General features: G+C 39.9%; 1 protein-coding gene and 1 long non-coding RNA gene across 3 annotated transcripts in view; one reads left to right on the forward strand and one right to left on the reverse strand.

The window, feature by feature from the left end:
• The window catches only part of dnmt3bb.1 (DNA (cytosine-5-)-methyltransferase 3 beta, duplicate b.1), a 32,570-nt gene extending 16,075 nt beyond the window's left edge, over positions 1–16,495 (forward strand). For both annotated transcript variants that reach the window (XM_068733884.1, XM_068733885.1), the window contains exons 6-22: positions 1,307–1,456; positions 4,300–4,458; positions 4,560–4,667; positions 6,718–6,859; positions 6,973–7,095; positions 7,434–7,478; positions 7,561–7,640; positions 8,142–8,254; positions 8,389–8,572; positions 9,380–9,464; positions 9,593–9,738; positions 10,505–10,595; positions 10,784–10,932; positions 11,619–11,704; positions 12,184–12,253; positions 12,358–12,476; positions 13,377–16,495. In XM_068733884.1, coding sequence (XP_068589985.1) covers positions 1,307–1,456; positions 4,300–4,458; positions 4,560–4,667; positions 6,718–6,859; positions 6,973–7,095; positions 7,434–7,478; positions 7,561–7,640; positions 8,142–8,254; positions 8,389–8,572; positions 9,380–9,464; positions 9,593–9,738; positions 10,505–10,595; positions 10,784–10,932; positions 11,619–11,704; positions 12,184–12,253; positions 12,358–12,476; positions 13,377–13,518 — 1,992 coding nt within the window. In that variant the 3' untranslated portion in view covers positions 13,519–16,495. The remainder of the gene's footprint in view (positions 1–1,306; positions 1,457–4,299; positions 4,459–4,559; positions 4,668–6,717; positions 6,860–6,972; positions 7,096–7,433; positions 7,479–7,560; positions 7,641–8,141; positions 8,255–8,388; positions 8,573–9,379; positions 9,465–9,592; positions 9,739–10,504; positions 10,596–10,783; positions 10,933–11,618; positions 11,705–12,183; positions 12,254–12,357; positions 12,477–13,376) is intronic.
• Positions 13,424–22,148, reverse strand: LOC137889823 (uncharacterized). The gene is made up of 3 exons (XR_011105242.1): positions 22,008–22,148; positions 21,749–21,835; positions 13,424–13,508 (listed from the first exon to the last, which is right to left on the reverse strand). It is a non-coding gene; the product is annotated as an uncharacterized lncRNA (long non-coding RNA).
• Positions 22,149–23,530: the final 1,382 nt, after the last annotated feature.

Genomic DNA, 23,530 nt, shown 5'->3' on the forward strand with positions numbered 1-23,530 from the left:
TGACCCTCCATGCTTACCGTAGTTTCTGGTGCAACAGTTTTGCAATGGAAGAGTGGAAGAGTTCAGTCAGTTCAGTTTTTTTACTCCCCAACATCCTGATGTTTCCATAAAAAGCCTGTGGGTAAGAGTAATGATGTCGACATTTATGACGATGTGGTTGTAAAACAAACACATTTTGATGCAGGTTTAACCTGTTAGTGTCAAATTAGTGGTTTTTTTGTCCCTTCATCTACTGTTGAACAAATATTTTGACGATGACACAGAGATTTAGAGTGCCAGTAACTCTTTTTTAAAGCTGGAACATGATGGAGTTCCATACATGCTTGTTTTATACACACAAACTGTGTTTGTTTTCTTTGCCATTATTTTTATTTAAATGTTTCTGGATCTGTAGTGGTGCAGAGGCAAATAGATGCCAGGAAAGCTGCTCGACTATGTCAACACCGAAATTGAAACTTTTCTTCGTCAACACACAACCAAATTTCTGGTATTTTTTATCAGGTTTTTCACTATATAGCATTATAATTAATAGAAATGCACTCGAAAACAGAAGAGTTGAAACATTTGAAGCAGAGTTGGAAGCAGGGAGCAAAAATCCTCACCAAAATCCAGTGTATTACCTACAGTAGATGGCGGTCAGCACGCCCCCAGTTTGGAGAAACAGACAGAAGTACAAGCAAAATTTTGCACCGCATCACCTTGCTGTCAGACAGCCATAACCGACTGGGAACTGAAACCGTAATGTATTCCTCTCTTCTAAGCAAATGGACTCCATTGACAAAAACAGCATTTTGACTCGCATAACACTGGCGTTGCTGGTCTACTGCTGCCTCCATTCGTTGGTTCATTTCTGTTATAATGGGACTTCTGCGAATCCAAACTAACCGTTTAAAACACCAAAGTCACACAATAACACAAACAAACTCACAGAGCAGGGCAGCATTAGACCAGCAATGCCCATGTTCTACGAGGCCTTTTTTTTGTCAACGTAGTCTAGTGGCTTTGAAGAGAGCATAGATAAGGGCTATCAGACTGCAAGGTACATTGGTGAAAAAATATTCTAGATATAGCGTACGGTTAAAATGATATACATTTTTTTAGGGGTCTTAAATAAGTTTTGCTGCTGCCCCCGTCCACAGCAGTACATCGCTTTGCTCCTTCGCTGGTACTGGCCACCATCTACTATAGGTAATAGACTTACTATGGATAGGTAACTCATACAACCCCACTTTAAAACTGTCTCTTTAACATTGTTGATGTCTAATAAACCTCCATCTTTATCTTCACCCCTGTCTCTCTCCATCAGTGTGGTGGTCGCGGTGGTCCTCGGGGGGCTGTGGTTACGTCCGGCGGGGTCCCAGAGGCTCCCCGTCCCGAGCTGATGGAACAAGACTCCAAGGACTCGGCCCAGAGCATCAGCACCTCATCCAGCTCTGAGATCCAGCCAGAGTACAATGTAAGATGTGTGTTTGGAGGAGGAAGAATGGAGGGGCGCGAATCAGATATCAGGCCTAGAGACTAGACCTCCATCAACTCATGGGGGCAGGTTGTTGAAAGTTGGGAGATGAATGAAAAAGAAACAAAAACAGTATGGCTGCAGATGCTGAACATAATATTCGGATTGTTTAATCTGGAATCACATACGTGGGGTGTTTTTTGTGTTTTTGTATCATTGTGGCATTCGTTTAAAATGAAAGCAGTGATATAGGTCTTGATGATCTCTCAACATATCTGTTTTGAGATGCAAAAGTAAGCATTTCTAAATATTTTCTTATTATAAATTGAATTTAAAGGATTGTGCAGCCTCAGAGGTTTGAGCATTCTGGGCATTTTCTTGTTTACACTGCAAGGTTCAATAGATACACAATAAAATAATTTAACTTACAGACATTAAAATACACTTTGAAATAAAGGCGGGCCATATGGCAAGAATATCACGTCCCCCACCTGGCCTTGTGATTATGTTTAGACAGGATCACAATAGACAACATTATCACAATCGATATTCATGTTGGTTTTTAACACTTGGTTTTAGTACTGTTTGGTCAAGTTACCAAACAGTACAACCAAACTAATTGATCTATTTAAAAAAATATAGCCCTACAAGATAAAAAAAAACACCAAACCAAATTCCATTCTCAAATGTAATTATTTAAAGTTTATTTAAATATTTATCAGTTATTTTTCCAAATCTGCATAAATTAGATCCACCACACAGCACTTATTTAAAAAGAAAATATGTCAATTTTAAAGCGGGTTCCCTGCTTTACACCAGGAGAACATTCAGGAGTTGAGTTAACACAACATTATGACTGTTGTGTTAACTGCATGCTAAATTAATCAGAGCACACAAGGCCAAATTCCTCCTAATTTACCATATGACTGGTTGCTGACAAACAATGTGGCATTTAAAATGCTTTAAACAGAGTCCGCTGCAGTGCTCATCTACATGAAAAGGCACCGAGGCTGCATTACATCCCCAGCATTACTGATCTGCTTTAACTGATCATTCTCTGGTCCAGCTCAGCTAAAATCACAAAAACACTGAATCCATCAGCATGTTAGCGTGATGTTTTTATGTAACCGACAACGTACCGACAACGCTACCTTCACCCAACCTCTGTCTTCCGCTCCTAAACGGTGGCAATGTCTTGGGGTGTCTGATCTATCATCCTCGCTTGTCCCCGACTCTGGCAGCCTAAAGTTTATTGCGTTTGGAGGAATTATTTTAGATGTTTATATGTTATCATTTAGCAGCGGCGTTACACCGCTGTTTGCAGGCGAAACTCCGGAGCCATAGAAGCGATACATAGCATGATACTAACAATCTCTTTTTAAAGGCAGATGGCAGAGACATTTTAAGCATTTACAAACCAAAAATGTCCGATCGGACACCCCTACCCTTGAAGGACTTTTGGAAAAGAGACACAGGCAGCTGTGTCGATGCAGGAGAGGCAGCTTATTTCAAAAAGGGGAAGTGAAGGTTTGGCAGTGATAGAAAGAGAAGGAGGGTAACCTTCACAGACCACAGAACCTCCCCCACCTGGCCTTGTGTTAGTGCAGGTGGCCACAAACACACACACACACACACACACACACACACACACACCCAGTCTGGCTGTTTGCTCTGTATCAATAGTTTAATTCAAGTCATGACGACCACCAGTCTGCACAGCAGGGCCTGTGTATGTGTGTGTGTGTGTGTGTGTGTATGTGTGTGTGTGTGTGTGTGTGTTGCATACTCATAAAGATCTGCATGTCTCAGGTCTGCGTGCACGGAATCTCACTGTACACTTGCTTTTTTTGTGCATCCTGATGCATCTCATTGTGTTGCTGTGTGTGTTTTCACTCGACCCAGGCTGAAGTGGGTTTAATGGGTTTTCTCTGTTAAGGCGGACTGAAGGATCACATAGCCTGGGCTCAACTGGGATTTGTTTGCAAGCATAGAATTCACACCTGCTCAAATGCTGCATAATTTGCAAAAGAAAGAAATAAAAATGGGTCAATTATGGTTTTATCAGGGATGTTTGATGTCTTCTTTAAATTGCAACGCTAACAGCAGAAATAAAGGAAACACACCTGAGTAAATCAGACTACAATGTGTTTTCATGCAGGTGTAGAGTGATGTCAAGGTGGACAAACAGTATTTTATTTCATGTTGTGATGCTTTAAAGATATGGACATTTCATCTTGAATAATTTCAGTTGTATTGATCCACGCAGGGAAATCTCTTTTTTAAAACTCATACTTAAAGGGACACTACTTTTTTTTATTAAAAGCAGGGTAAATGATTTGTGTCTTTAATCAAATGTCAGCTAAACCTTCTCCTCTACACCCTCTGTCCTCTCTCCAACAAAACATTTGGTTTTGTAATCTCGTACAGGGAAGAGGAGGATTTTATTTTCTCATCCTTTCTCTGAGGAAACAAAAGTTTTTTGCAGAATTTGTGTTTGTTACTCTGTTCTCTTCTTGACACCTTTCCTCCTTTCATCCTTTGCTTTTATCTTTTATCTTTAACACTGTTAAACTAGTCTTGAAGAAGTAATATGTTCTTCTCCCAAAATAAGAATTCTTCTTTTTTTTTGTTTTCCCTTTTCGTCCTTGACCGTAAAGGTTTTACGAATTAGCAGCTTTACATATATACATATATCTTTACAGCCTTCTGTCAAACCATCAATCTAACTCTCTTTCCATTATCTTCATTCTTCTTTTCTTCTGCCACCCACTTTTTCCATCAGTACATTAGTACAAAGTACAAGAGCGTAACCTTATCCATCTACACTCTGCTCCTCCATCCAGGACAGCAAGGGTTTTGGCATTGGCGAGCTGGTGTGGGGAAAGATCAAGGGCTTTTCCTGGTGGCCCGGCATCGTGGTGACGTGGCGCGCCACTGGCAAACGGCAGGCCAGCAATGGCATGAGGTGGCTGCAGTGGTTTGGAGATGGAAAGTTCTCTGAGGTGAGGAGGGAAGAAGCAAATCAGACAGACTGAAGGAGGAAGGGGGAGAGGAAAATCATCTAATAGTTGCACACACGTCGTACATTTTCTTTTCCCTCCAGGTTTCAGCAGACAAACTGGACTCCATCACTGCCTTCCCCAAGTTCTTCAACCAGGCTTCCTACACCAAGCTGGCCTCCTACCGCAGAGCTATCTTCCAAGCACTGGAGGTAAGTGTAGATGTGGATTAGGTGCCACTTTTTGAAATTAACCACCTTTGTTCTTAGTTGCTGGGCAGAGTTAACCTGCCGTCTTCTTTTTCTTCCTCTTCAGTGCAGGTGTCTCCAATTGCATTGGCTGTGTGTAGGAGTGTTTTGTGTGTGTGTGTGTGTGTGTGTGTGTGTGTGTGTGTGTTTGGGGAGGTGTCAGTAGCTGACAATATTTCAGATCTGAGGTCTGCTGTAAAAACATGCTGGTGTGGTTTCCCTGGCGAGAACACTGGTTCACTGGAAGTGCATTTATGCATGTTTAGACAGCACCGTATGTGTGTGTGTGTGTGTGTGTGTGTGTGTGTGTGTGTGTGTGTGTGTGTGTGTGTGTGTGTGTGTGTGTGTGTGTGTGTGTGTGTGTGTGTGCGCGCACCAGATGCCAAGTAAAACAAACAGATGCATGTCTGAAAGGGACTCCTCCTCACTATCACTGTCTCGTCCTGTCCATAAAAAAGACTGTAATGAGAGAGGACCGCTGGGTTGTCTCTCTCTCTTTTACACTGCCTGCCCTCTCAGCTCTCAGGCACAATCCGTCTCTTTCCTTTTGAGCTGGAAAGCCGAGAGCAAAGCCTTATGCTTGATGCTTTTAAATATTTTCCATCGAGGAATGTTTACAGTCAGGTCTTTAACAACCTCTAACCTCTCTTAAAGGTGGAAATCTGAGGACTCAATAAGTCTAAAGTTTGGATTTACTAAAATCAATATATCAGTGATTCTGAAACTGTGATACCAATAGGGATGGGTACCGTTTGGGTTTTTTCCCAATACCGGTGCTAAAACGATACTTTTAAAACGATACCGGTGCCTAAACGGTGCCTGAACCGATATTTAAAAAAAAAAACACACACACAAAATGACGATTGACGACATTAAAGAAAGGCTTTTTTTATTGCCGAGGCAATTTGTTTTCTTCAAATTGAACAATATATTAACTGTTTGAAGTATACTATAAATATAAATAAATACAAAACACTTGGCTTCAAACTACAGCTTTGAGGATATTTATTAGTCTTTTTGACGAATTGTCTTAATGGAACAGATTTGATGCAAATATTGTTTTCACATCACTTTTTTTTACCTGAACCATGGAGATTCCACAGTGGAAAAGAACGCAGTCCCTTGACAACACATCTGGTCACAGACCTGTGGAGTTCCTCCACCTTCTCTTTTCTTAAATGAGCCTTCTTTGCCAAGGTGAGCCAGCTGTTGAAGCTGGAGAGCCAAAAATATAAACATAAATAATGTTAGATATTTTACAGGCAACAGAAGCATCACTGCACATGTCATCGCTAGTTTCATTAACATTACACTGACTTGCTATGATGGCGGCAGGTAGCCTACCGTTTGCTAGTAGCTAGCTAGCTAACTTAAACATGGTTATAATGCCTAATTTATCATTTGTTATTAGGCCTACTTTTATAAATGCAAGATTTGCAATCAACGTTACATTACTAACCTGAGGTAAGGCTGCTGTTGTCATCATTGGGCTCCACTTGTTCAGCGTTGGGACCAGTCTCCCCATCGCCGGGGCCAGGGAGGCCCACACTGCCCGCTGATGTGCTTATCATGGGCTCACGCTCACGCAGGCAGTTGAACACAGTGCATTGACTTTTGTTTCGGTCCGGTAGGACCGGTTGTATAGGAACCGGTTTTCGGTACCCAACCCTAGATACCAATACCATGGGATGGATGGGACGTGACTGCTTAACATGGTCAGACTCTGACTCCTCAGTCATTAATTAAAACAGAATGAATGAATGAATTATTAAATGGCCACAAGGTCCAAAAGATGTTGAAGAAGTTGAGAGGCAGGTGACAACGCTGGCCCTGATGACGGCCAAAAACCAAGATGGCAACGGCCAAAATGCCGAACTCAAAGCTTCAAAACCGTAGTCCACAAAGCAATGGGTGACGTCACGGTGACCACGTCCACTTTATATATACAGTCTATGCTTCTACCTTTCTTTTTTTAGATCCCTTTACGAAAAAAGTTGATATTTCTTTATCACAGATGTCCAGTGTCCGGGCGGAGAAGAAGTTTCCTCCCTGCGAGTCGGACGTTCCAGATGACCAGGTCAAACCCATGCTGGAGTGGGCCAACGGCGGCTTCCTGCCCAAAGGAGAGGAGGGGCTCAAACCTACACACACTGCCGGTGAGCAAGGCAGCAGCAGCAGACCAGTCGTATACTGTTCATCACAAAACAAAGTGCCGCCATTCAGTGAGGAAATGATAGTAAAGTCTCTCTGTTCTTGTGTCTCTCTGCAGACAGTAACCCTCTGGACCACCAGGTCCTCGATGTTTCCCTGCCAGAGTATTTCCCCAGCGCCAAGCGGCCCAGAGTCAGCCTCTGTAAGAGCAAGGCCGCCCCCGAGGAGTCCTACAGCAGAGGTATTTATTTTTTTGGAACTTTGAACTTTTTTAGTTTTCCTGCTTTTTTTCTGTTAAAGGTTTAATAGGGAACTAAAATGATACGTTTGGGGTTTTTTTTGTGGTCCAGATTAGTTTATGTTTCTTACGTTATTATTTTTGCATCAGTTTTATTTGACTAAGTGTACTTTAGTGTAGAGTAGGGTATTTATTAGAGATTAGCTGCAGGAAAACGTGAAGCTAATAAAGGGCTTTGGACTAAAAGAGTCCCATTGTTCCTGGCAGGATAGTAAACGTGTTGGAGACATCCCTAAATGAAAATGTGTTACTTTATAACATTGTCCTTCTTTTCCTCTCAGAACAAATGGTGAATGAAGTTCTGAAGAATAAAAGAAGTATAGAAGGTAGAGACTCACACTTTCACATTGTGTGTTTCTGTGTGAATTCATTTGTGAATTATTAATCATGTTGTTTAATTTTTTACAGATTTCTGTCTCTCTTGTGGGAAGATGAGAGCAGCAACCTTCCACCCACTGTTTGAAGGAGGCCTGTGCCAAACATGCAAGGTAGAGCAACAAAACATTTTACTATTTTCCACACTCACTGCTTATTATTATTATTATTATTCAGTGTGACGTTTCCATGAGTTCCTGAAGGTGGCGCTTTCTGCTCAGCCATGTTGGTCATGTTTGTGTTGTGTTCAGGGAACCTTGTCAATAGACTTTTTCTTTATTTGAAACTTGAGATAATTGCACATTGAGCATGCAGTAGTTGCACTCGAACATGTAAAAAAAACCTCCTCTGAGATCCACAAACCGCCTCCAGCTGAATCCACACAACACAAACTGCACATTATAACCTTCATGAAGGGAGGCTCTATTACAGGAATGTTGTATTAGACTGCATTATTTTAAAATATACTTAAACTGGCAAGTAAGTGCATGTTTGAAGATGATTTTCTTTAAATTGTTGCCAATGTGCTGCAATGTCAGTGTGGCAGTGTCACTAAAGCCAGATGTATTAATGTGATTTTGTCTGTGTGTGTGTGTGTGTGTGTGTGTGTTCAGGACGTGTACCTGGAGATGTCCTACATGTACGACGATGACGGTTACCAGTCCTACTGCACCGTTTGCTGCGGAGGTCGAGAGGTTCTGCTCTGCGGCAACGCCAACTGCTGCAGGTCCGACCGACACACACACACACACACACACACACACACACACACAGACACACAAAGTAACAGCACACACAATACATTACATACTAACTTCCTGTCTATCTGTCCGTTTACCTCGTCTCCTCTCTTCCTTCCAGGTGTTTCTGTGTGGACTGTCTGGACATCCTGGTGGATCCCGGAGCGTCTAACAGTGCTCGCTATCTGGACCCGTGGCGATGCTACATGTGTCAGCCGCTGCTGCAGTACGGCGTCCTGAAGCGACGGCACGACTGGAGCATCAAGCTGCAGGTTTTCTTCACCAGCGACAATGGACAAGAGTTTGTGAGTCCCTTTGTATTTTTTTTTTTACAGATGTTTGGCAAAAGTTGAATTTTTGTTAACAAATCTATATTTTTCTTTATCTGTAAATATGTCTGTGTCTACTTTGTATCAGTGTTTCCCAACCAAGATTTTTCTATATTTTCAGGCTTTTCTCAAATTTTACTGTGAAATACTGCAAGGTTTTACCTCTTCGGATCACTAAAGATTATTCAGATACAACAATGTAAACAGAGGACATCACTATGTGGTCAACTCAAAGACTTATTGTAACTTATGTGACAGTAGAAGGTATTGCTTCCGTTTAATGTGTCACAAGCCAAAAAGGTCAAAACTCACTGCTCTGTTTTTCTTCTCTTATGTTTCATCTCTTCTTCTTGCCACATTTCTGAAATACCGCAAACTGAAATTAACTGAAGTGAAATTCAGTAGCTCAGACTTGCAAGGACAAGCTTGATTAGATTAGATCAGCAGGAAGTCAACTAAATATAAACACTTGAACAACTTAATGTGCAATCCAGTACAACAACCCTGCAAAAAAACCTATGACTTTCAAAGTTAAATATTTGTGGAAAAATGTATCAAAGAGCAAATTAGAAAGTTTGAATGGAATCAGCAGAGCAGATCATCAGCTTATCAGAAATGAACATGTTTTAGTAATGCAGTGAAATGTATTTTTCATAGTTGAAGAATCTTTAACTCCTGTATTATTGACAGCCATTTAAAATGACTTAACTATCTTTTGACATATTTAGTTGCCCAGATAAGAATTAGCCTCAAATACGATTTCTCTTAATTTTTCTCTTCCAGGAGAAACCAAAGATTTTCCCAGCAGTCCCTGCAGAGCAGAGACGACCAATCAGAGTCCTCTCCCTGTTTGACGGCATTGCCACTGGTGAGGAAGAGTGTTTGGATGACAAGAGACAGACAGTGAATGAATGTATTTGCACTGATGTCTCCATTTGACGTTTAATTCACCTATAATGCTGCAGGTCATCATGCAAACTGTGTCTGTGCTTCCAGGCTACCTGGTTTTAAGGGACCTGGGTTTTAAGGTGGACCAGTATGTGGCTTCAGAAGTGTGCGAGGACTCCATCTCAGTGGGTGTTGTCAGACATGAAGGAAAGATCCATTACGTCCATGATGTCAGGAACATCACCAAGAAAAACGTAAGAAAGAAATTGTTTCAAGTGTCAGGAACATACCTGTTGAAAATTATCAATTGGATCTACTTAGTGGCAGTTTAAAGCTCCCCCCCCAAAAAAGTTGTTTAAAACATGACCGAGATGCGTCATTAGAAATGCAATGCAAGCAAAACCGTGGTTCCGTACAGGTTAATTATCTACCTGTACAGAATATTTGTAGCACAGCCGTTAATAAATAGTTCACCATTTTGGGAAATATGTTTACTTAATTGAGCTTCTTAAATGTGCTATGTATAAATTAACTTATGCTAATTGCGAGCAGACTGACTTTTGTTATGATTGTGATTAGGTAAGAGTGCTGTAAAGTGATGGTTATTGTAACAAAATACAGTATAAACTCATGCAAGACTGGGATACATACAGTATATATGCAAGCTATTAGCATTAGCACTAGAGATTGAAACCCTAGTTGAAAGGGTAGCAGCTACTCTTCACTAATAGTCCTCCTTCTACAGTCTGCAGAGTCAAATCAAACTATTTGCACTAAAATATCAAGATTTGGACCTGAATCCAGGAATCCTGAATCCATCGACAACAACTCTCTCAATACACATATACATTGTATTTCAGCTGGTTTGAGGGTTAAGTATTAGCTGCTGAAAATGCATGAAAAATTGGGAATATTTTATAGTGAGTTCTACGTTTGTTCCGCTGGTGTTTTGTTGTTTTATTTATGCAGTAGCTGCCACTTCTTCAGTCTAACACTCGGTGGTGCTGTTGTCTCTCTCAGCTTCTCGACTGGGGTCCATTTGACCTGGTGATAGGAGGAAGTCCCTGCAACGACCTGTCAATCGTCAATCCTGCCAGGAAAGGGCTCTATGGTAGGTCCCTGCCAGAGGAAGTCACGTCAGAGAATTTGTTACAGTAAAATTTGTTTTGCACCAATCTCAAATATACTGAGTGTTTCATCTTTGAAATGTTATCTGGAGTGGCCACTGGGAGGGGCCTATATCCCTAAATCTCATTAGGGAGAAGTTCAGTCTGTGCTGACGGTGCTTTGTTTCTACAGAAGGCACAGGGAGGCTGTTCTTTGAGTTTTACCGTCTGCTGAGCGAGGCCAAGCCCAAAGAAGGAGAGGACAGGCCGTTCTTCTGGATGTTTGAGAACGTGGTCGCTATGGGCGTCAATGACAAGAGGGACATCTCACGATTCCTAGAGGTGAGTTATGTGGACTGTAGAGTGTCAACAGCTGCAAAATATCAAAAACATAAACCAAAGACGTCCATCGACGACAGATAATTATGAAAACATTTTCATGTGCAGCGAAAGAAGTAGTTCAAGACCTCAACCTGAAGCCTAATTTTAGACCTAACCCTGAGCTGGGGGATATGACAAACAAATATCATATCACAATTCTTTTTAGGCTTTTTAGGTTTATTTTTAAGACTATTTTGCAAGTTACTGAACAGACTACCAGACTAATTTCCCTATTTAAAGAGATATAGTCCTACAAGGTAACATCACACAAAACTCCATTCTCAAATCTAACACTTAAAAGTCTGTTTAAAGTTTCTTTGAATATTTATTTAAATTGATTTACTTTTACAAATAAATTTGAAACACCACAAGGTATTTATTTAAAAAGATAATATGTCACTTTTGAAACAAACAAGATAGCTATTTAAGTTTATTTTATATAGCAATAGAGCTAATCCTTTAGTAGCAGTGCTGCACTGCTTTATGCAGCACAAACACTGAAGCCATAGAAGCATAACTGATGTGCGCTGTAGCACAGAGCCAGATTTTCAGCAAAGTTTCCTGTGCATCATTTTAAGCGCGTTATATTTATGATTACCATGAGTTTAATTGAGTAATCAATGTGTGTCTTTGTGTGTTTTTCGCAGTGTAACCCTGTGATGATCGATGCTATTGAGGTCTCTGCTGCTCACCGTGCCCGATACTTCTGGGGAAACCTGCCGGGCATGAACAGGTAGGAAGAACAACTCGTCATCATCAGAAACACTTTGAGTTCCAAATTCTCAAAGAAAAGACATTGGTAACTTTTTAGTTGTGATTAATATGTTGCCAGAGCTGCAACGAATTTTCAACTTATCGATTAGTGAAATTGACCAAAAAATAATAAAGATTACTTTAAATAATAAAGTAATCTTCCATACGAAAATTACAGAAAATCCATTATATCATATTGAATATCTTTGGGTTTTGGACTGACAAAACATGCCCTTTAAAGACATCACCTTTGAGAAACTGGGATGGACATTTTAAACTATTTTCTGACATTTCATTTTATAGACCAAACAATTAATCAGTTAATTAATAAGTTGCAGCCCTACATGTTAGACCACAGTATCTTCTGTAAGGCTAAAATTGTTACTGTAATCTACACAAAAGACATGTTTTCTGTGAGTTTTGCTTATGATATATACAATAAATATATATGTGTTTCAGGCGTCTGTGTGCCTCTGGGATGGACAAGCTGGAGCTGCAGGACTGTCTGGATCACGGCAGAGTTGCAAAGGTTTGCTACATCGACAGAATACTGAACAAAGTCACTCTTCACAGTTTACACTTTTATAATGGCTACTTGGTCTCTCCTTTGACCGTGTTTTTGTTCTTTCATAGTTTGGGAAGGTGCGTACCATCACTACCCGCTCCAACTCCATCAAACAAGGGAAGGATCAACACTTCCCTGTCCTGATGAACGGCAAAGAGGACATACTTTGGTGCACAGAGCTGGAGAGGTTAGCAGGAAATACACACACACACACACACACACACACACACATATATATAAATAGAATAAAAGTAGAACATACATTGAACTGTTGTCCATGGTTATTTCAATTAGTGTTAGTAATAGGGCTAGTTAGCTAGGGAGCTTGTCCCTCTGTGGATAGTGGGAAGTGAGGCGAAGGGATCCAAAGCTGCCACTCGTTTGTCTCATTTTCTAACCAGTAACCAGTGTAGTATTCTGTGACAAGAATGTGTGGAGGTAGGATGTTAAATTTTACTCGTTTAGGGTGACCATATTTTCAAATCTCCAAACCAGGACCCTTGACTGTACCGCACGTTCATACACGTGCACATGTATGTGCTTATGCTCGCACCATAGGCGTTTTTCATCGGGATTGACTGACGGTTATTTCAGCGCTTAGCACACCTGCAGACGGCACTTTTCAGCACCATGGACAGTAGATGAAAAATGATGTCATGTCTCCCAAAATCCACCAAAACATAGGCGTTTATTTAAAAGCTGTGTAAAAACACTAGTAAACACAAAATGTAAGGATTGCATAGGTGCCTTTATAGTTATTGATTGTCAGGTACCTTTTAAAACTAAACACACAGTATGGTCACTGATATCCTCTGGCTCTCTGTGCTTTGTTACGTTACTACTCCACTGCTTGTGTTAGTCGTCACTGGAAAGCCTCACTTCAGTTACTTAGCGACTTGCCATTAGTCGGTTTAGTTTTTACAGAACTTACAATGAAACTTACAAAATGGCCGCCGCTCCGACCATCCTGCTACATTGATTTGAATGGGAATGTCCGTTCTGCTCCTATTCTTTTTCTATGGTCATACTGCTTAAGCACCATGGTGACATTGATTGTAATAGTGGTTGTGTATTTGTTACCCTGCAGGATATTTGGCTTCCCTGTCCACTACACAGATGTGTCCAACATGGGTCGCGGTGCCAGGCAGAAGCTCCTGGGCCGGTCCTGGAGTGTCCCTGTCATCAGGCATCTCTTCGCACCACTGAAAGACTACTTCGCCTGTGAATAGACGCCATCCATCACCAGCAAAGAAATGCCACTTATATTTACACACCAGCTTTTCCATTGTGATACTAGCTCCAAGGAACATCGGCCGCCGGCCACATTTTGTGAAGAGCCGGAAATTTCTCTCCACTCTTGGAGGAGAATAACAAGTTTCATTTCAAATCAGTGTAGCTGGAAAATAGTGAGAATAGCTGTTTTTGTGTCCAGCCCTCCTGGTGATAATGCACTGCAGCCTTAAACACGCATAACACACACTAACACAGAGATAAATAAAGCATAGGCTGTGATTTAGCCCATAGTATCACTGATTATATCATCCATTACCGAGGCCAGGAGAGTGCTTCGCCTCTCTGGAGGATCAGCTGAGTTTAAAGGGAAAGATGGCGAAACCTGACTCACCTGTTTTGTTGATTAAGATTAGATCGTACAGGGATCTTAAGAGGATTTTATTTCTTTTTAAAATGCCCTTAGAAGGGATTGTTTTTAAGTTGACAACACTTAGTAGTTGTGGAAAGTAGAGAACAACACAGCACAAGGTACAGCTTTTTACTGTGCTGAAGCAAACTTCTTTTTTAAGGATGTGTCAAAATTTCGGAGGATGTTTATGCCTCCATTTAGCTGATGATTCAAATATATGACAACAGGCTGGTAATAAAAAAAAATTTAAAAAAACACTTGAACCAAAGGCATTAGATGGACAGATTTGGGCCGACATGCTGTTCCACTAGAATCCGGCCTGAATGTATTTTCTCAAAAAAGGGGTTTGTCTAGAAATTATATTAGAGGTATCTGTCCAAATTCTAAGATAATAAATATCAACAACTGTACTGAATTATTAAAAATAAATTGATAAATAAAACAGAAACAGCATTTAATAAAAACATATCCCATTAGTCTAAGCCACACAGGTACTGTGAAAGCCTTGTAGTTGTTCAATGCTAAGAAAATAATCTTTTTATCTTTGTTAAAGTTTCAACATATTTAGATTTGAATATGGAAAGAGAAAAAAATGCTCCGTAGGAAAATACATTCAGCAATGGAAGCTAGTGCACTGCAGGCTAACCTGGAGATGAAGCAGGGTTTGTCTTTATATTTAGTTCATATTCATAGTTAGTTTTGTTGTTAATTGTTGTAAAGAAAAATACAATAATTTAGCTTGTTGTATTTTACTTTGAGATGACTTCTGCTTTCTTGAGCAAAAAAAAGAAAAACATTTTTTATTAAAGATTATATAAAAATGTTTTTGTATAGATAGTGTAAAACTTTGGTTATAATGTAACAGAGACATCTCCCTGATAGCTACATACAAATACTTGAAACAAGCCGATGCAAAAACACAGATCTAGAGATTGTCTTTTGGGGAACCATTCCAGACAGCTAAGAATTAACGCGTGATGGCATTTATCCTGCTGTAGAAGTTTAGATTTTATCGTTAAAAAAATACCGTTGTTTTAGCTCACTGTAATGGCTGGATGTCAATGATGTCAGCTACATGTGAGTGAACCTGGTTGAAAGACGTTAACCTGAATCCAGGAAAGAACGAGTGTCACTGTGTGTAAATGTAGTTTTAAAAAGCGAAAAGGTGGGAAACACTGGCGAACACGCAATATTTCTTGTAAACTACCACTGACTAATCTTGGTTTATATGTGTTTTTTAAGTTTTCCAAACATTTGACAAGATCAAAAATCATCTCTACAATGCTGGTTGATGCTCTGTTTTGTTCTGTCTGGTGCACATGCTTTAGTATACAGTATGTATCAGTAATTACAAGCAGCCTGACTGTCTGATGTGGCGCACATTTGTTGCCAGAACAACTGTTATCCTGTGAGACTTCAAACACCAAGTTAATGCAATAACGTAGTTTTTTTATGCTACTTAATCATTTTACACATTGCCATTTTTTGCCTGAAATGACATGTCATTCTGTATGCTTAAGCTTTAGCATGTTCACCAGACAGAGGGATTTACTGGACAGTTTATTTTGGTGCCAATTCTCTTGATGTGAACTAACTAAACTCACAAAAAATTGGTATATTCCTTTGAACTATCTTTTTGTTTTGTTTTGATAACTGGAGGAATATTTCGATGTTGTCGACTGTCACCAAATCCTACTAAATGGGCATTACCTCAGACAAAGGGGCAACTGTACATCACTCCTCCTGTAGGACCTCTTTTCTGTGAATATATACTGTAGCTTTATGCTCCCATATGCCCTGTATATATATATAACTTGTATTTTTTCACTGGAACTTTAATTTTTACACAATGTTTTGCGTACTGTATTGATAGAAAGGTTTACAAGTGTTTTAACTCTCTTGTTTGACCAAGAACTACATTTTTTTTTTAACACAAAATGCACAAGCCTTCTTTTTTTTCTTCTATGTTTAAATGACCAGTTCATTAACAAATGTATAACTTTTCTATGGTGCTCAAAATGCCCCTCAAAGTGCCACCAGGTGCCTCTTTAGTCAGATTTTTAAGTCCTTTAAAAAAAAAAATAATAATAATTGTTTACATTCTTAATTAATACTGCTGATTTTGTTGAATGAACAGAACGCAAACATTTTTTAGTTTTCTTTTTGTAACTGTCACATACAGGACACATACAGTATATATTAACAGTATAAAGCTTTCTTTAAATGTGTAATGTCCTAGAACATTATAGAGCATTTTAATCAATAGGTTTTTGATATCTTGTGTTATGTAGATGTAAAACCATTTGAGTACATTTGTAGGCTTGCGTGTGAATATCAGAAGTTTCTACGTTTTTTTTATACTACAACCTTTTAGTGTGATATATTTTATCAGGATTCCATTTGAGGATTTTTATTTTGCTGAAAGCTTTTCTTATGGAAAAGCATTTCAAAAGAACAGATTCTGTGTTATTTTTATACTTCTTTTGATTAGTGGAAAAGCGTTGATGTATTTTTTTATGTTTATGTACTTTCTACAGCAACTTTTATATAATTTTTACTCAATAAAAAACTAAAAACACTTCCATGAGTCCTGTGTGAAATCTTTTTATATATATACTTACTCTCGGGACCGAAATGTCTGTAAATGTCAATAAAGTTGCAGGAAATATTTATTTTCATTTTATTTTAAAATCCTCTAATTATATTATTATTTTTAGTGACTCCATCAATTATTCAGGATATAAAATCATAACATTCATGACAAATTGGTTGAAAAATTAAATTGCTTGTCTGATCCCCAAAAGTATTTAAAAGACTTGACAGTGGTTTGGATTTTACACAATAATTAAATAATTTATCACTTATAATTTTTTTGTTTCTCAACTAATCAATGAATTGGTTTAGGAGTAGTTTAATCATGAGAGAACTTGTGCTGTAATGGATTTGAATATGATTCAAACACTTTTTAGAACACAGCCTGTTTATTTGAATGAGAATTAACCTAAAAAGGTTTTTTACTGCTTTTGTAATCTGGAAGATGGAAGAGTTATGCCAGATAAGAAGGTGCTTCTATATAAATAACTGACATGTAATAAAGCAACAATGTTATAGTCTGACTTGAATCAAACAGGGAACCTCGGGGTGAGAACAGAATCTGTGTTATGTGCTCACATGTTTGAGTTCAGTTCCAAAATTCTGGTGTCTGCAATTTGGACCAATTTGGAATTTTTTAATGCTGTGATGCGGAAGACCTGAGATCAGAATGTTACAGTGGTCACGTCTGGATGAAATAAATGCATGAATGAGAAGTTCTTCGTCTGATTGTGTTACAAACGTAAAAATGTTGGTAGTGTGGCGGCGATTGAAGAAACCTCCTTTGGTGATGTGAAAGCAACTGTAAAAAAAACACACTGGTCCTGATACAGAACCCTGTGGTACTCCACAAGAAGAAAAAGTGCAAATCAGAGATTTGTGTTCTGCCAAACAATTATGAATACAATCCTAGGAATACAATATTAGTTGCAACTACTCTCTCTCTCTCTCTAGTGTAATGTAGAGGGAGGTGAGATTGGAAATTGATGTATTCAGTGATTATCTACATCCTGATGAAGTATTGAAAGTATGAAAGTTCAGTTGGTATAGAGAGGCTATTTGAGTATATGGTTGAGTGAAGCCTCAGTTGACAGAAACAAACCAAATTAATTCTGTCATCTGAGGCTTGATGACAGAATTAATTTATTGTAAATTACAAAAACGAATTCACCAACTTTCACCATGAATGAAAAATATAATTCACTGTCGTCATTTACAAACTAGTGTTTAATATACTACACCAGGGGTATTCAATTAAAATTCCAAAAGGTCCAGAATGAGAAAATCTGTCCGCCTATTAGTGACCCCTGATGTAGATTAAAAAAATGAATCGTTGCCCAGCACTAAATATTATATAATTAGGGCCCGAGCAAGCGACAACGTTGACACACATGTCCACCTCAGCTAGATCTAAAAAAAAGCCTCTCAGATCCTTAAGCTCCGCCTACTTAGATTTTCCGCCATTTTGAATTTTGTGAAAAACACATTTTTGCTAACTTCTCCTACACGCTGATTTCGACTGATACCAAATTTGCTCTGAAGCATTATTGGATCTACATCATCAAAAGTTCTCACTTTTTGGGATCAACCTCAAATTTGGTCAGGATGCTCTTCAGGCCTTTGTGATTATATTGGTGAGTTTTCATGGAAGAACCTTGACATGGCGTGGCGGCCATTTTGCCTCATTCGGCATGAACAATAAAGTTGTTATAACTCCAAGGTGCATTATTCAATCTGCAAAAAATTACATATGCATGATGCTAATTCAAGAATGAGCATATATCAATGCCAAAAATGTTCAATAACTCATAGCGCCACCTACTGGTATTTACTCCTCCTAGCCAGTTGACCAGATCAGTCTGAAATTTAGTAAGGAAAGCCTTATGACGTTGAAGTCGCTTCATCATGAAGCGTTTGCAAAGCAGCGCTGTGACATTAAATTAACCTTCTTGCCTTAAGTTCTTAAGCCACTTTAGACTCGTTTTAAACCAGCAAAATGTTGCATAAACAAATGTTCAGGTGTTTTTAATTGAATTGTTGTCTTTAGATGACCAACATGTAACTCCAGACTACAGACACTATATTTGGACCAACATGTTTAACGTTGAAACAGTTGAGCCGACTTACCGTATATTTTCAGGCAGTGATTGTCCCTGAATTCATACATCAACATTTATTTTTAAACATGACAGTAGTATAACATAAAATTAGAAAGAACAAACAGACTTACAAGCATGACATAACTTTTAGGAATTTATTGTAACCCTCACTTTGAAACAGGAAAAACTCCCTCAAAAAACTCCTTTAACAAGGAGAAAAGAGGGAGAAACCTTAGAGAGGAGGGATTCCTGGATGGACAGAAGTGCAAAACACACTAAGTGCATATGACAGAAGTGTTGAGTCTTGTGAAATCTCTTCACAAGTGCAGAAGCGTTGAGTCTTGTGAAATCTCTTCACAAGTGCAGAAGCGTTGAGTCTTGTGAACTCCCTTCACAAGTGCAGAAGCGTTGAGTCTTGTGAAATCTCTTCACAAGTGCAGAAGCGTTGGTTCTTGTGAACTCCCTTCACAAGTCTTGAACACTGAAATGGGGAGCCAGGCATCAGAAGAATTTGTACCATTTCTTCTTCTTCTTCTGCTTTAAGGTGAGCTGGCTCTCGAGATCTTTCAGCTGGGCCTTCAACAAGGACTCGGTCATCTGCAGCTCTTCTTCCTTTTCCTTCAGAGTCTGCTGGATTTCTCCACTGACCTGAAGGAGGGAAGACCTCTCCTGTTTCCAAAGGAGACGCTCAGTATTGACCAGATCTTCTGCCTTTTTGAGGGCTGTTTTGACCCAGTCGGTCGTCGCTATCTGCTCCACCAGCTGGGCTTGGGACCGCTGGTTTCTGGTGGACATCTTTTGAGCTTCCTTCTCCAGTGATTCAAGAGCAGCTGCCTGCTTCTCCTGGGCATGCTCTTGCAGCTGTGCCGTGACAGACAAATGTTTCTGAAAACGGAGACACTCAGCATTCAACAGACGTTCTGCCTTTTCCAGGGCGGTTTTGATCCTGTTGGTCTCGAATCTCGCCCGGGCTCTCTCTATTGCCCGCTGAGCCGGCTTACTATGCGTGTGAAGAACTTCCAGGCATCTTCTGTTCTTTTCCATCTGCTCTGTGAGGGAAGACTTCTCCTCTTGCCATTGAATCTTTCCATTTCTCAGCTCCTCCTCAGCCTTAGAAAGTGCGGCCTTGATAGTGGATGTCTGCTGCTTAAGCTCGCTCTGAGCGTTTAGCAGCTTCGTCCTGGTCTTTTCCAGCTGGGATTTCAGAAGCTCAGTGTCCATGGATGGAGTTTGGACTTGTTTTGCCTGAGCTTCACGCAGCTGGGCTTTCAGGCCACATATCCTCTTATGCTCATCTCCTTCTTTGTATTCCTGGAGAGCATCGAGGAAATACTGGAGACAGTCTTCATCGATATCCAGGAGGACCCTGTCCTTAGTTTGTGTTTCAATGAAAGTCGCCTTGCTGTCCAATAGTTGGCATCTCACTTGCTCCTCTAGTGAACGCAGGTAGAAATTCATTGCAGGTTCCTTGGAATCGATTTGCATCTCACTCTGGTTCTGCTCCATGGTTCTGTTCAGTGAACTCTGCATGCTTCTGCTACTCTCAAATGCTTATGAGGACTAATCTACTATAGGTTTTAATTTAGACCCTAGGCAAACATCAAAGCCACATAATCGTGCTATCACGTGACATCACGATTATGTGATTTTGATGTTTGCCTAGAGTTTTTGTTTATGTTTGAATATGATTTCTGATCCATAAAAACATTCAAAGACTGAATGTTTTTGTTTGAATATAATGATTTCTGATCCATAAAATATGGAAAAGAATAAAATAGAAAACATGTATTCATGTATGTATATTTTATTTCTCAACCTTTTAAAAACGTGTCTTTCTTCTGATTGAGGTCACAGTTTAAACACTTAAGCCAACGTTTGAAGAAGACTCCAGTAGAGCAATCCCTACATGGCCGTCAAGTAAATCAGAAGTTTGGCCAGCGTGGTTGACACTTTCATCACCTTCATTCAAGAAAAGTCTCTTGGGACCATGCTCTAAACCAGTGGTTCTCAACTGGTCTGGCTGCGGGACCCACCATCACCCCTTAATGACAAACCGCAACCCAAATGTTCAACTTCTCAAATGTATTTAATGAACAGATGTTGCAGTTTGAACCTGAGCTGAACATGTCCTCTGCAGTCGTAGTAGTAGGGAGCCCTCTTGTTCCCGTCAGTCCCCGTCCCACACGTTTCATGTAAACCAGTAAAACTGATTTGTTTGTTACGTCTGTAGATTCGTCCATTTGTAATGCAAAATGACCGCTTGCCTTAATTCGAGCTGTGGTCAGTTGTTTGATGTCATCCGACATTTGACAGAGGAATAGTTTTCAGTTTATCCGCTGCGGATTGATCCAACAAATGCCGCTTCAGTTTTGACGGTTTCATCCTTTCTTGTGCCAGAACCTCGCTGCACAAAACACACTGAGGATTGAAAGTGCCACTGAAAACGGGTCCGCGACCCACCAGTTTAGAATCACTGCTCTAAACCATACCGGACGTCGGCAATTTTGATTTTTGTGTCATTTTTTGATTGATTTTTGTCCATTTGTAGTCGCTATACTTTAACAAACTCCTCGTAGGGAATTTGTCTGATCCTCTTCAAATGTGGTCAGTAGCCTACAATCTGAGAACCTTTGAGATTAAAAACGATTAACAGCTGTACATTTGGTTGAAAGGGTTAGCCGTAGCGGGTGGCTGATGTAACTCGTTCCAAACGGTCCCAAACTTCCCATGCTTGATAACACTGATGGCCTGAGGATGTCTTCAAGCTCATTTCCACTAATACTCACAGCGCCACCTGCTGGCAAAAGGAAACCTGCGTTTTCTGACAAACGGCATCCGATTTACACATGTTTTACAAGATGTGGTGTACACTTGGTATGGAGCAACATAATGCATGTTTGCGCGTGTTCTGTATCGCTACACGGCGGATACAGAACACGGTGAACTATTTGCAAAGCATCATTTCCAGCGTCATGCAGTCCACGCGGGAAAAACAAAAATCCGACTCGCGGGCGCGTTGTCTGATGGCCGCAGACGTTCTCGGCCGTGAAAATAGAATACATTTTGTCTAATTACGGTATTACATAATGTGTTAATGCTAACAGTGGTAATAAATCTGTATCTTACTCGTGCACAGAGTGGTACAGCTTGGCGATGCCTTGATGAGTCCAGTCTTTGCCGAGCTGAGGGAGAATCTGACCGAACACATCTGATCTGTGGGAAGAGAAGGATTCAGGGCAGTAAATACTAAATCTACTAAAAAGTAAAAACTCTGACACAAATGTTGTGAATGGGGTTGGAGGATTTAAAGTCTCAGTGAGCAGCCTGAGAACAGGACAGTGTGACTTATTGCTGCCTGAGAATGAACATTTCGACTCTCTCGTACTTGGTGATGGTGCCGTCGATGTCGGAGATTATGACCTTGTCGTCCCAGCTCCACAGGTAGATGGTGCCTCTCGCAGCGACACGTGCCCTGGTACTGAGTGGTTATGCTGAAGGTGACGTCATTAGGCCCCTCTCTTAGCTTCAGGGTGGCCTGCAAGAGACAGAAAAGTGAGTCTAAATGCGTACCTCTTAAACTGCAATTGTCTTTTTCATTCCATCTGCATGATCAGGAAAAACAGCAGACTGATGAGACAGTTTCTGTGTTTGCCTAATTTTAGCCACACTACCAGTGTGGTGATCACTTGTCTTACTATCTGGTCAGACGACAGGCGGAGGGACTTCTTGTAGGAGTGAAAAGCTGCCGCCGGTGCCGGGCCTTCTGGCTGCACGTGCTCAGTAGGTGTCGGAGCAGGAGCTACAGCGTTCAGCTCTTTAGTCTCATCGTCGCTGGACCACTCTGCTGTTTTCTGCCTGCCGGACAGAAAACAGACAAATATATGTCAAAATGAGCAGAATAACAGAACGATGTTGCAATGTTTATAGATGTGTGTGTGATTCAGGGTCAACAAGAAAACCCTGCAGTATCATGTAGTGTCACCAGAGGGCAGTAGACCTCCTCCTCTGCCTGTAACTCTGCTTTGTTCAACAGTAAATATGCAGAATGCTTTTGAATTCTTATTTTCCACAACAACTGGATGCATTAACATTCCAAAAGGTCCAGATAGAGAAAATCTCCCCGGCAAAGGTCCGGAACATTACAATAATATCTAACTTGCGCTATTTAGTGCCATATATATATATATACAAGAAGCCTAGTAGTAGTAACAACGTCTCTGTGTAGCCAACAACTGTCAAATCAAATAAAGAAAGTACACATCAATTATATTTTAACAATTATTATTCTCAGTTTTCAAATTTAAGTGGATGGATTATAAATAATACATAAAAATACATAAATAAATGTTCTTCTCATTTCAAGTAAAATAAGGGCTGGATTAAAGAATAACTGACATAACAGAAAGCTTTTGAAAAGTGTGCATCTTAATAGCAGACCATCTCAAGGTGTCACTCAGAGAGAACCAGGACATTCTGATGTAGCATTTCAAAAGTAAAGCCCTTCCAAATCGCATGCATGAGCTAACTTCAAATCACATTCATGAGACAATTTGACTAATTTCAGATTAGATTTTAGAGGAAATAGTGCATAGTTACAAAATAATTTCACCTCCGGTTAAAATGAAGTAATTCATTTTAGAAAAATGAATTTCACTGAATTGCCCTGCAGCTTTAAATTCAGTTAATTCAGGTGTGAAGTGATGTCAATCAAAAAAGCCACATTATTATATTTTTTTCATCTTCTAACAAGAAAAATGTGTGAGCATGGACTTTATGTGTGGTTATTAAACTACTTGTTTCAGCTCTATTATCTCTGTTAACATCATAGTTGGTCAGTGAATTAACCTGTTAGGATTCTGATCATATTGGGCTCTTAGGTTGTTTATTATCTGTAACTTCATTTCAGAT

This window comes from Cebidichthys violaceus, unplaced genomic scaffold (assembly GCF_023349555.1).
Source record: "Cebidichthys violaceus isolate CVI_PGR_0920_01 unplaced genomic scaffold, fCebVio1.0.p SCAF_6, whole genome shotgun sequence".
Taxonomy (NCBI): domain Eukaryota; kingdom Metazoa; phylum Chordata; class Actinopteri; order Perciformes; family Stichaeidae; genus Cebidichthys; species Cebidichthys violaceus.